Source organism: Carcharhinus amblyrhynchos, chromosome 8 (genome assembly GCF_965287045.1).
Source record: "Carcharhinus amblyrhynchos chromosome 8, sCarAmb.v2.hapA, whole genome shotgun sequence".
NCBI classification, from domain to species: Eukaryota; Metazoa; Chordata; class Chondrichthyes; order Carcharhiniformes; family Carcharhinidae; genus Carcharhinus; species Carcharhinus amblyrhynchos.
Window position 1 is genome coordinate 42,683,891 of NC_137331.1, and position 13,419 is coordinate 42,697,309.

A 13,419-nucleotide genomic window follows, 5' to 3' on the forward strand; every position below is an offset into this window, starting at 1 on the left:
CCTTTTGTAGATATAATTCGAAGGAGGACTTTGGTGAACACAGAGTTTGCAAAGCAAAATGCGATGCTTTTGTAAACTGACCAGCAATGAAGGGATTTGATAGGGGTGGATGTAGAGAAACTACTTCCTTTGATAGGGGCAATCCAGAACAAGGGGGCGGGGGCAGAACCTTAAAACTGGAGACAGTTTGTTCAGGAGTGGCGTCAGGAAGCAGATCTTCACACAGAGTGAAAATCTCGAGCTTCCTCTCTCCCCTCAAATGCTGCTGAGGCTGAAGGGTCAACTGAAACTTTTAGCAATGAAACCGATATTTCTGTGGATAAGGTTATCAAGGGCTGTGGAACAAACGGGGCTGAGCTGCGGGTCAGTGATGATCTGACTGAGGGCTCAAGGAACTGGGCCCTTAAGTTCCTAACCAGGTGTCAGTTCATTGCTAAATGGAGGGCATTTTGCTGCTAGACTTAAAAAAAAACCTGAATGTGAGGCAACATATAACTCCGCAAATTCCCTGCCCTCCAAAGGTGGCACAGCAACACAGTGGTTAGCACTGCTGCCTCACAATGCCAGGAACCCAGGTTCAATTCCCAGCTTGGGTAACTGTCTGTGTGGAGTTTGCACATTCTCCCCATGTCTGCGTGAGTTTCCTCTGGGTGCTCCAGTTTCCCCTCCCATAGTCCAAAGATGTGCAGATTAGGTGCATTGGTCATGATAAATTCTCCCTCAGTGTACCCAAACAGGCGCCTGAGTGCGGTGACTAGGGGATTTTCACAGTAGCTTTATTGCAGTGTGAATGTAAGCCAACTTGTGACAATAATAAATAAAGTTTAAACTTCAACTTTATCTCAGTGAATGTTTTTGATTGCACTGAGGGCAAATGATAAAAGGTTAATGTTTCCAAAAGGGTGTCTAGCCACTAAATTGTACTATTGATTTTCATGTATTCCGATCGAGATAAACTATGGATAGGGAATAATTTGGGGTTGGAAGGAACATTTTACGAAGGCAAGATCGACTTTCACCCAAAATAACAGACAGCTGCAACATTAAAAAGGGTATGGTGATCATCCCCCCCCTACTTTCAGTAGGATTGTGTGTGTAACTGAATTAGCTGAGTCGCTGCTCGAGGTACTAAACATCACTTCAAGTACAACTGATGCTGTGTATCTCCGACCCTGCACTGAGCGCGCTCAATGGAATGACCTACTTCTGTCAGCTTTGAAAGAAAATGGCCGAATGTAAAACACAACAGATAGATTCTGCGGAAATATCAGCCTAGCCCCTCACTGGTGGAAGACAGTTTCCAGTTCAGAATTCTTTTGTGTAAAACTAACAGATATTCAGACAATTGAATTTCAGATGCAGAGAGAGAAAGAGAGAGAGAGAGAGAGATCTCAATTATACTGCAGGAGGTAAGGTTGCTAATTGGTTGAGGCATTGCCACGGAGAAAGCAGCACGGAACTATAAGCTCCCCAAATTGAGGAGTCAGGCTTGCTAACCAGTCTATTATCTTTTACATTATAAATTGTGATCAGCGGAAATTGGGCATTCTTGTATTTGTCCTGATGAATGCAAGACAAAAAGTTTCCACAACATCTCTCTCCTTTGTTCTTCTCTCAGTATTGAAGACTCTATTTTGTAAACCCTCTGACGGAAGAGGCTGGGCATTGGAAAAGAGGAAGTTGAAAGATGACCTAAGGGACATCCTTAAGGAAGTAGAAAAGGAGATTTAGTATGGCTCCTGCTCTGCCCAAGACCGCAAAGAGCTACAACAGGTGGTGAACATAGCCCAGTCCATCACGCAAACCAGCCTCCCATCCATTCATTCTGACTACGTTTCCCACTGCCTCGGCAAAGCAGCCAGCATAATTAAGGACCCCATACTCCCCAGACATTCTGTCTTCCACCTTCTTCCATCAGGAAAAAGATACAAAAGTCTGAGGTCACACACCAACCGACTCAAGAACTGCTTCTTCTCTGCTGCTGTCGGACTTTTGACTGGATTTACCTTGCATTAAGTTGTTCTTTCTCTACACCCTAGCTATGACCGTAACATTACATTCTGCACATTCTCATTTCCTTTTCTATGAACAGTATGCTCTGTATAGTGTGCAAGAAACAATACTTTTCACTGTATGTTACTACATGAGACAATAATAAATCAAATCAAAGAAAGTGTTCCCATTGAGAGAGAAAGCAGGACTAAGGGTCACAAATATACAGTAGTTATTACCAAATCCAACAGGGAATTTAGGAGCGGATTTTGACCCAGAGAGTAGAGATAACGTGGAATTAAGTTAAGTTAAAGTTTATTTATTAGTCACAAGGCTTACACTCTCACTGCAATAAAGTTACTGTGAAATTCCCCCAGTCATCACACACTGGTGCCTGGTCGGGTCAATGCACATAACCAGCACGCCTTTCAAAATGTTGGAGGAAACCGGAGCACCCGGAGTAAACCCATACAGACATGAGGAGAATATGCAAACTCCATATAGACAGTGACCCAAGCCAAGAATCGAACCCAGGTCCCTGGCGCTGTGAAGCAGCAGTGCTAACCACTGTGCTGCTCCCCACTCTCTCCCCTAATTCACTACTAAATGGAGAAGTTGAGGCAAACAGCATCAATGTATTTCACTTTAAATACATTGAAGTGAAGCAACACCAATAAATGAGGGAGGAAGAGATAGAACGTAATGCTGATAGGGTGAGATGAAGAAGGAGCTTGACTCGAGGATTTCCCCAGCAATCATTAGTTGGGCTGAATGGCCCATTTCTGTGCTGCAAATTCTATGTAACATTTCGGATGCTGTTATCTAATATATTTCTCTTTGTAAGATGTTACAAAATGAATGCTTTGGATATCACAAAACTGAAATTTGCTCTTAGCTTCGGAGTTCTTTCAAATTCTGGCTCTGAGCACTAAGGTATGGTGTCGCTGGCCGGGCTTTTTATGAAATTTAAGCTGCTTGCATCAATGTCTGCCGAATACCGGGTTATCCACTCCTCAATTTTCATCCATTTAATAAAGATCACAACCAATGTCGCCAGGATCTGTGCACACAGTGATCTGTATCAGTGCTTCCAAATGATAAGTTACATTGGCTTACATCTTATAGATCAGGTATTAGCCCGAGGCCCTGGCAGGCAGATGCTAAAGATCCCACAACTACCTACCCACCGTGCCCAAGAACAGGAGATTTCTACACAGTGCACTGATCCCTCAGGCAGCATCAGTGAAACAGATTCTCTGCTTATTGTTTATGGGAGCTTGCTGCATGCAAATTGTCTGCTGCCTTTCTTCCATTAGAGCGCTGCTTTAAGGCACTTTGGACCATAAGGAGGTGGTGGGTGTTATAAGAGGCATGTTTTTGTTTCTTAATCATTAAAACAAATGAGCAACTCTTTACGTGATAAATCCACTGTATATATAAATAGTTTGTTAAACCACGGGGAAGTAAAATAATGAAAGAACTTAGAATCTCTACAGTGGTCCATCCAGTCTGCACCGACTCTCTGACTTATCTCATCCAAGCCCTCTCCCCACAACCCCACAAATTTCCCCATGGTTAATCCATCTAACCCACACATCTTTGCACAAATTGAAATGTTCCTCAATATTATTTGGAAATTATTCTAGTAAAGGTTTTGACTATCCTGGCATTGTAAGAACAGAGAAATGCTGCAAATGCTCAACAGGTCAGGCAGCACCTGTGAAGAGAAACTGGGATAACCGGCAGGATTTTCCGGTGCTGTCAGAGCTTGTGGATTTTCGGCTAGCTTGCCATACCTGCCACGGCTGGGCAGAAAATCCTGCCCAGTGTCTCAGATTGATGACCCTTGATCAGACTAAAGTTAACATTGGTCCAAAACATGAACACCCTCTCTCTCTCTCTCTCCACCCCCCCCTCCCACAGACCTTGCCAGACCTGTTTGCGTCTTTCCAGCAAATGTTTTGCTCTTATTTCAGATCTCCAGCATCTGTACTATTTTGCTTGCCTGACAGTCAGTTAAATCACAACACACAAAGTCAACAGGTGGTGCTTAATATGGAAAAGCCCTCTGGTTGGCTATTGGATGTATAGCAGAAAGAAAATGCAAAAAAAAATTCCTCAAAGTGTCTCTCACCATGCTTTACAAAAATCACCAGGATGAACCATCCCATCGCAAACTTAAACAAGCCCCCAGTACTTATCACATTGCAAACATCAAACTTAAACAAGCCCCCAGTTTTTACCTTGTGTTTCAGAGCCTCCAGTGACTCAAACTCCAACTTGGCTATTTTATTCCGAATTTCCATTGGTATATCAGAGATGGCAAAGGCCAGGATAAATTTCAGACCCAATAGGATATGCTGTGAAACATGTAACAGAATATCAGATTATCCAACATCACATTGATTAATGGAGATTATTTCATATTTCGCAAAATGTTGTGCAGATATTACACACGGCATCTCCCATAGCGTTTATCTTGGAGGAAATGTTTTATGCAGTCATAATATTTGGGAGATACAAAGGTTGTAAGGGGAGCAGGACACTTAAACCCAAAGGATCCAATACTCTCAACATGTACAGTTTACTCATTGCAGTCCGCCAATATGTCCTGACAAATATCTTCAAAATTGCAAAAGGGATGGGTACAGCAGGCGGAGAGAAGATGTGTCCACCTACGGCAGAGTCCAAAACAGGAGTAAGTGCAAAACAGTCACTAGAAAATCCAAACAAGAATCCAGGAGAAGCTTCTTCACCCAGAGTGTTTAAAGTTTATTTCTTTGTGTCACAAGTAAGCTGACATTAACATCGCAATGAAGTTACTATGAAAATCCCCTCATCGCCACACTCTGGCGCCTGTTCGGGTACACCGAGGGAGAATTTAGCGTGGCCAATGCACCCGAACCAGCACATCTTTGGACTGTGGGAGGAAACCGGAACATCTGGAGGAAACCCACACAGACATGGGGAGAATGTGCAGACTCCGTACAGACAGTGAATTGAACCCACGTTCTTGGCGCTGAGAGATAGCAGTGCTAACCACTGTGCTACCGTGGTTAGAAGAGACTGGTTGAAACAAGTAGTAGAGACAGATTTAAGGCGATGTTAGGTAAATACCCGAGACAGAAAAGAATAGAAGGATATGCTGGAGTGAGATGAAAAGAGGATGGGAGGAGATGTGTGTGGAGCATAAACCCCAGTGTGGAGCAGTTCAGCCAAGTGGCCTGTAACCATGCTCTAAATCAGTGGTTCCCAACCTTTTCAGTAACACGGCACACTTCAATGAGATCAACAAGTCTGCGGCACACCCACTTTTCCATTGCTCATAAACGCTCCACAATGTAGTAGCAAACCAACAGCAGCCAATCATATAGAAGGGTCAGAGCCACCCATGTCCGGTTTCCATGGAGACAGAATGCTGGCACCTGCTACATTTTTGGTGGGGTCTGCATGGATACTTGCCATTTCAGGCAATTTGGAAAAAAGGGTTTGGAAAGGTGATGTCACAACCAGCAACAAATCTCAAATTAAATTTATTTCAATATTTTTTAAATGCCCATCTTAAATTATGGTGAGGAAGAGAAGGACAATAAATGCTGGCCAGCTAGCGACACCCGTATCCCACCAATGCATGAAAAAATCTGCTTTAAATCACACACACAAATCGCTGAACAAATAATCCTCTGTTCAAGCTGCCAGCCAGGGATTCTGTTTTCAGAAAGCAGACACCTGCCAAAAGACGTGTGTGTGTGTGTGTGTGTGTGTGTGTGTGCGCGCGCGCGCATGTGTCTTAGTACGTGTCTATCGGCATCGGTGTTTGTGTGCGTATATGTGTCATGTGGACATGTCTGCATTGGGGTGTGTGTCTGTCTGTGTTGGTGCAAGTGTGTGTTGTAAAGCACAAAATAAAACAGACCAATCACAGAGAGGATTTTTTTCCAATAGTTTTTCTTATCGGCACATTTTTGATGAAAGCCAATTTGATAAATGCTAGGATTTGGGACAAAATCTCACAGTACACTTAGAGAATTCGCAAGGCACACCGTTGCGCCGTGGAACACTGGGTGAAAACCACTGCTCGAAATTCAGTGTTAATGGAACCAAGTGTAAGAAATTTCCCTCTCTCCTCGCTTCACTTTCACATTTCCTGCACCAACTATCCCCAAATCTCCACTCACTGAAACTCAAACTGAAATTGAATCTTTTATCTCCTTGTTAGAGCAGATAAAGTGCTATCAGTTTACGTTCCAGATCTTTCCTCTGGAATGAAACAGGGCCTTCGATCCTTGGGCCATCAGGATCCAAGAGTACAGTGTATTCACAATCCTCTCCTCAATGGAATCTGACCCAGACAGGTCAGCCAATTACACCTGAACTGGGATTCAAAAAGAGCTTTGTGTTGAGGAATGTCCCAATCAAGATGCTAAAGGGATTTCACAGGATTGATGAAGAGAAATTATTCTATCTCGTGGGATGAACTTAGGAAAAAACAGAATTATCTTAAATTTGCAACTAGGATGTTCATGGTTGTAAACTCAGGAAGAGTAAGTGTTAGTGGAAATTTGAAACTCTCTCCCAAAAGAAGCCATGGTTACTGGGAGTTACAACTTGTCAAGAACAAGATTAATAGATGTTTTTTGGGTGAGGGCGTCAAAAAGCCATAGCAAAGTTAAGACCCTTAAGGAGGCCATTCAGCCTGGCTGTTCTGGAGGGAGGATCATGAAGTAAGGACAGGTAAAGAGAGTTGAGGCATGGGTCCAGGAACTACTTGACTGGGCCTCTGTCCCATTCCAGTGATCACCTTGCCATTTCCTCAGAGCAGTTGAATCTTTTATTTGACAAATATTTATCCACTTCCCTTTTACAAACTATTATGGATTCTATTTTCACTGCTCCTTCCATGGATCCTCTGACCCTCTTCTGAAAAATAAATTATCTTATCGATTTTAAATTGATCCTTTCAAGTACCTGATCAATGGGAGTGGATTCTCTCCCATTGTTAGCACAGCTGTTAAGATTTCCTCGATCTTTTGTTCCAGTGAAAGGACCTGCAGTTTGTCTGTGTATCTAACAGGATCTCATCATAAGGAGCTTCCTCAGGTCCGAAAGATATTCCTGTGCTGATTCCTATGTCATTTCAATAGGCGAGCTTTTCCCACCTCTACACTGACAGGTATCTGCGCAAGGACAGGAAAATCTGGAGAGCCATTAAAGGTCAACAGCTTTCCAGATGTTGCCATTCCACCCGCAACAGGGTGGGAAAGTCCTGCCCAAGGTCTTCAGCGACATAAGATCATAAGACATAGGAGCAGAATTAGGCCACTCGGCCCATCAAGTCTGCTCTGCCATTCAATCTTGGCTGATATTTTTTCATCCCCATTCTCCTGCCTTTTCCGAATAACCCCTGATCCCTTTATTAATCAAGAACCTCTCTATCTTAAAGACACTCAATGACCTGGCCTCTACAATCCTCTGCAGCAAAGAGTTCCACAGATTTACCACTCTCTGGCAGAAGAAATTCCTCCTTATCTCTGTTTTAAAGAATCGTCCCTTTAGCCTGAGGTTGCGCCCTTTGATTCTAGTTCTTCCTACTAATGGAAACATCCTCTCCACATCTATTCAGGCCTCGCAGTGTCAATAAGATCCCCCCTCATCCTTCTAAACTCCAATGAGTACAGACCCAGTGTCCTCAACAGTTTGAAGGACTCTGGGTCTGTATATGAAGAATTTCAAAAGTAAATTATGATAGCTCCAGTTCTCTGACTATAAGCATCGCCCACGAACACCATCTACAAACAGTGCTAACTATAACGTTCCTATCTTATTTACTTTCCACATTAGTGAAAATCTGAATTTTTTTTAAAAGGTCAACCTGTCATTATGCATAAAGTTATCAGCCGTGTTTCCAGATTCCTCTGACACATCAACAATTTGTGCTTATAAAACATGTCTTACATCATAGGACATTCCAAGGCACGTTCCAGGAACATGAGAATACACTTTTGAGACATTTTAGGAGATATTAGGACAGGTGACTTGGTCAGAGGGTTGGGTCTTATAGGAGCATCTTTAAGGAGCAAAGTAAAGTGGAGAAGTTTAGGAAAGGAATTCCAGAGCTTAGGATCGAGGCAGGTAAAAGCACTGCCACCAACATCGGAACAATTTAAAAAATCGGGGATGTTCAAAAGGTTAGAATAAAAGGAGCGGACGTATCTCAGAGGAAGCTGGAGGAGATTACAGAGGTAGAGGGGGCAAGGCCACGGGGGGGATTTGAAAACGAGGGCAGCATGGTGGCACAGTGGTTAGCACTGCTGCCTCACAGTGCCAGGGACCCTGGTTCAATTCCAGTCTCGGGTCACTGTCTGTGTAGAGTTTGCATGTTCTCCCCGTGTCTGCATGGGTTTCCTCCAGTGCTCTGTTTTTCTCCCACAATCCAAAGATGCGCGGGATAAGCAGATTGGCCAGGTTAAGCTGACAGTGAAAGTCAGAAGGACTAGCTACGGTAAATGCATGGGGTTATGGGGATAAGGCTGGGTGGGATTGTGGTCGGTGCAGACTTGATGGGCCAAATGGCCGCCTTCTGCACCACAGTGATTCTATGATTCTATAACAATTTTAACATCGTGATGTTGCTTAACTGGGAGGCCAGCAGGCGGAGTTGGTCGGAGAGGTGGTTGGTCCAAGCGGGGAGACGGGCAGCAGTGTCTGCGAAGGGTGCACCAGTCAACAATGATTTGGAATAGTTAAAAGAAAATGCAGAAGTGTTATTTATTTCCACAATGTCTAACCACATTTGCCCATACATGGGTTGGCTAATTGGCAACCTCGTCATTGCTGGTAGGGCTGTTGTAGTTTAATTTTTATTGCAATTGCATTTACGTGGATATGAAGATGTTAGATGAAACATTCCAACCAGTCAAGTGAAGGACATTCTGGCCTGGTATGGTGGGAAGGTCTTATGAGGGAAGGCTGAAGGATTTGAGGCTGTTTTCATTAGAGAGAAGAAAGTTAAGAGGTGATTCAATAGAGGCATGTAAGATGATCAGAGGATTAGATAGGGTGGACAGTGACGGCCTTTATCCTCAGATGGAGATGGCTAACACGAGGGGACATAGATTTAAACTGAGGGGTGATAGATACAGGACAGATGTCAGAGATAGGTCCCTTACTCAGAGAGTAGTAAGAGCGTGGAACACCCTGCCTGCAACAGTAGTGGATTCGCCAACATTAAGGGCATTTAAATGGTCATTGGATAAACATACGGAGAGTGTACATTAGATGGGTTTCACAGGTCAGCGTAACATCAAGGACCGAAGGGCCTGTACTGCGCTGTAATGTTCTATGTTCGAAGGCTTCTAATGGGCAATCACAGATTGTCCTGGTCAGGTGCAGTCTGCAAGTACATGACATGTAATCCTTATGTTCACTGCAATTTTACCCACACTTACAGCAACTCCCCACACAAGTGTAAAAGCCTACAGGGGCAAGTCCAATGCTGTTACAACAAAACATGGTCAATTAATGATTTTTTTTTACAACACAGACCCACTCTGCCCTCTGCTGGAATTAACAAGCTACTGAGTAGACAATACCAGGAATTGATAGATTTGAGTAAGTTGTGCTTTTTTTTAAAAATCATTATATAAGAACATAAGAAATAGGAGCAGGAGTAGGCCATCTAGCCCTTCAAGTCTGCCCCGCCATTCAATAAGATCATGGCTGATCTGTCGTGGCTCAGTTCCACATTCCCGCCCTCTCCCCATAACCCTTAATCCCCTCGCTTATCAAAAACCCATCAACCCGTGTCTTAAAAATATTTAGCGAGGCAGCCTCCACCACCTCAACGGGCAGAGAATTCCAGAGATTCACCACCCTTTGAGTGAAGAAGTTCCTCCTCAACTCCGTTCTAAACCGCCCCCCACTTTATCTTGAGGCTGTGCCCCCTAGTCCTACTGTCCTTTCTGAGCGGGAAGAGCCTCTCCACCTCTATCCTATCCATCCCATTCATCATCTTATACGTCTCAGTGAGATCTCCCCTCATTCTTCTAAACTCTAACGAGTACAAGCCTAGTTTATTCAGCCTCTCCTCATAGTTCAACCCCCTCAACTCCGGTATCAGCCTAGTAAACCTCCTATGCACTCCCTCCAAGGCCAAAATATCCTTGCGTAAGTACGGCGACCAAAACTGCACACAGTACTCCAGCTGCGGCCTCACCAATGCCCTATACAGCCGCAGCAAGACCTCCCTACTTTTATATTCAATCCCCCTCGCTATGAAGGCCAGCATCCCATTAGCCTTCCTGACCACCTGCTGCACCTGCAGGCTGGGTTTTTGCGACTCATGCACAAGGACCCCGAGGTCCCTCTGCACCGTCGCCTGCTGCAGTTTTTCGCCCCATAAGTAATAGTCCTTCCTACCATTATTCCTGCCAAAGTGGACCACCTCGCACTTGCCAACATTAAATTCCATTTGCCATTTCCTGGCCCATTCGCCCAGCCTATCTAGATCCTTCTGCAGACTCTCCACACCCTCCGCGCAATTTGCCGTTCCACCAATCTTGGTGTCATCAGCAAATTTCGACACCATACACTCGGTTCCCTCCTCCAGATCATCTATATAAATGGTAAATAGCTGAGGCCCCAGCACCGACCCCTGGGGCACTCCACTAGTCACCAACTGCCAATCCGAATAGCACCCATTAACCCCCACTCTGTCTCCTATTTGACAACCATCCTCTATCCACGCTAACACCCTACCCCCAACTCCATGCCCCCTTACCTTCTGCAATAACCTCTTGAGGTACCTTGTCAAACGCCTTCTGAAAATCAAGACCACATCCACCGGCTCTCCTCTATCCACCGCCCTAGACACATCCTCATAGAACTCCAATAAATTTGTCAGACACGACTTCCCCTTAACAAAACCGTGCTGCGTCTGCTCTATCAAGCAATTCCCGTCAAGATGCCATTCTCATGGAGGTTCTAGTCTGCTTAATTGTATGAGCAATTCAGCTCACTATAGGTTTACATCTATTTAAAATGAAAGCAGGTGCATTGCTATAGCACTCATGATTGCAAAATGCCCTGAAGTGATTCATTAAATAATGTAAAGTGTAGTTACTGTTCTAACGGGGCAGCCAACTTGCACTTAAGCTCCCATAAACAGTAAAGAGATTAATGACCACACACGGATAGCTGGTTGAGGTTTAAAGATTGGTCAGGACAGTAGAGAGGGCATTCTTCTGTTGAATAGTGGCATGGGATCTTCTACATCCGCCTGTTTAATGCCTGACTGAGGTGGTGAACATTTTTGTTCAGACCAGAAAGAGGGGTAAAGTTAGTTGTGAAGGGACAGGAGGCCATTCAGCCCCTCAAGCCAAATTCACCATTCAATTAGATCACAGGCGACCTGCACTTTAACTCCATTAGCCCGCCTCTGATGCGCGCTCCTTGATATCAGCTAATCCGATAAAAATCTGCCAATCACATTCTCAAAAATGTAAGTTGACTCTCAATATCCACAGCCTTTTAGGGGAGACAGAGACAGAGAGCAAGCACAAGAACTCCATAATTCCAGTACTACTTGTGTGAAGAAAATTTCAGTCCTAGTTCTAACGTAATGATTGTGGATTTCCCCACCAGAGGGGCTAGCTTTTTTATCTAACCTAATGAACCATGTTATTTTAAATTACTTGATTAGATCACTTTGAGGGATAATCACCCAAATTTCCAAGTTAATCCAAAGATCTGCAAGTTAGGTGGATTGGCCACACTAAATTGCCCCTTTTTGTCAGGGGGATTAGCAGTGTTGGTATGTGGGGTTAGGGGGGATAGGTCCTGGGTGGGATTATGGTCAGTGCAGACTCGATGAGCTGAATGGCCTCCTTCTGCACTGTAGGAATCTATGAACTATGACTTACATAATCTATCCTCATACCTTAACACTCAAGTCCACGTAGGGTGGCACGGAGGTTAGCATGGCTGCCTTACAGAACCAGGGATCTGCGTTTGATTCCTGGCTTGGGTCACTGTGCAGAGTTTGCACTTTCTCCTCGTGTCTGCAAGGGTTTCCTCCAGGTGTTCCGGTTTCCTCCCACCGTCTGAAAGACATGCTGGTTGGGTTGAATTGGCCATGCTAAATTTGTCCTCAGTGTATCCGAACAGGCGCCAGAGTACGGCGACTAGGGGATTGTCACAGTGGCTAATGTAAACCACTTGTGACTAATAATTAAACTTTCACTTTAAACTTAATCCTGGTGAATTTTCACTGTTGTCTAAAGTAGTTTTAACAGTATTTACAGCACAGAATCAGACCAAAGCTACATCAGTGTCGATGCTCAACATGAATCACATCCCACACTTCATTTCACCCCATCAGCACACCCGTCCATTCATTCTTTCTCCTCATCTCCTTATCTCGTTTCCCTTCCATTACACCTGAGTCATTTCAATTATTCCTTGTGGCTCCACGTTCTCAAGACTCAAGTAAAAAATCTTTCTCTTGAATTTCCCACTGGATTTATTGATGACTAATATATTTGTTATGCATAGTTATTATATGTTATGTATTTAGCATTGGTTATAGCTTCTAGTTTTAAAGTCCTCCTAACACGCGCAGATTAGGTTGATTAGCTGTGCCAAATTGTCCCTTAATGTCAGGGGATTAGTAGGATAAATATATGGGGTTATAGGGATAGGGCCAGGGTGGGATTGTGATCGGTGCAGATTCGATGGGCCAACGGGCCTCCTTCTGCACTGTAAGGATTCTATGATTCTATATCAATATCCTTCCTAAAGTAAAGTAGTTTCCAGAACTGAACATAATACTTTAGCCCTGGCCATGGCTGTATACAACTGATGCAGAATTTCCTCCTCATTGTTTTCTGACACTCTTGAAAAAGAGATGAACATTGTCCATTAGCCTTCTGAATTACTGCTGATACCTGTGCATTGACTTTTTGTGATTTGTGCACCCAAATCCCTTTACTCTTCCACGCCCTTTTCACCATCAAGAAAATATTTCCATTTGTCCTTCTTGGATCCACACGTGAGGATCTCCACATGCCAGTTTTATCCATTCACTTAAACTGTCTATGCCCTTTTGCAACTTGCTGTTTGTGTAATTTCATGTCACCTGATGTGATATTTCAGAGTCAACCACATTGCTGTGGGACTGACATCATAGGTAGGTCAGGCTGAGCAAGGACAGCAGGTTTCCTTCCCGAAAAGATTTTAGGAACTAGATGGGTTTTTAATGAGAATCCACTACTTTCATGATCTCCACTATTGATTCTAGCTTTTAATTTTAATTACAGATTTATTTTCTTAGCTGAATTTAAACTCCCCAGGGTGGAATTTGAACTCATGTCTCTGAATCATTCCTCCAGGCCTCTGGAAATAAGCATTATTATCTATTGTTCCCAGGAA

General features: G+C 43.8%; 1 protein-coding gene across 3 annotated transcripts in view; it reads right to left on the reverse strand.

Annotated features, from left to right (window-relative positions):
* Nucleotides 1-13,419, reverse strand: part of ano10a (anoctamin 10a) — a 76,546-nt gene that overhangs the window by 13,118 nt on the left and 50,009 nt on the right. For all 3 annotated transcript variants that reach the window (XM_080193958.1, XM_080193959.1, XM_080193960.1), the window contains exon 12: nucleotides 4,236-4,352. In XM_080193958.1, coding sequence (XP_080050084.1) covers nucleotides 4,236-4,352 — 117 coding nt within the window. The remainder of the gene's footprint in view (nucleotides 1-4,235; nucleotides 4,353-13,419) is intronic.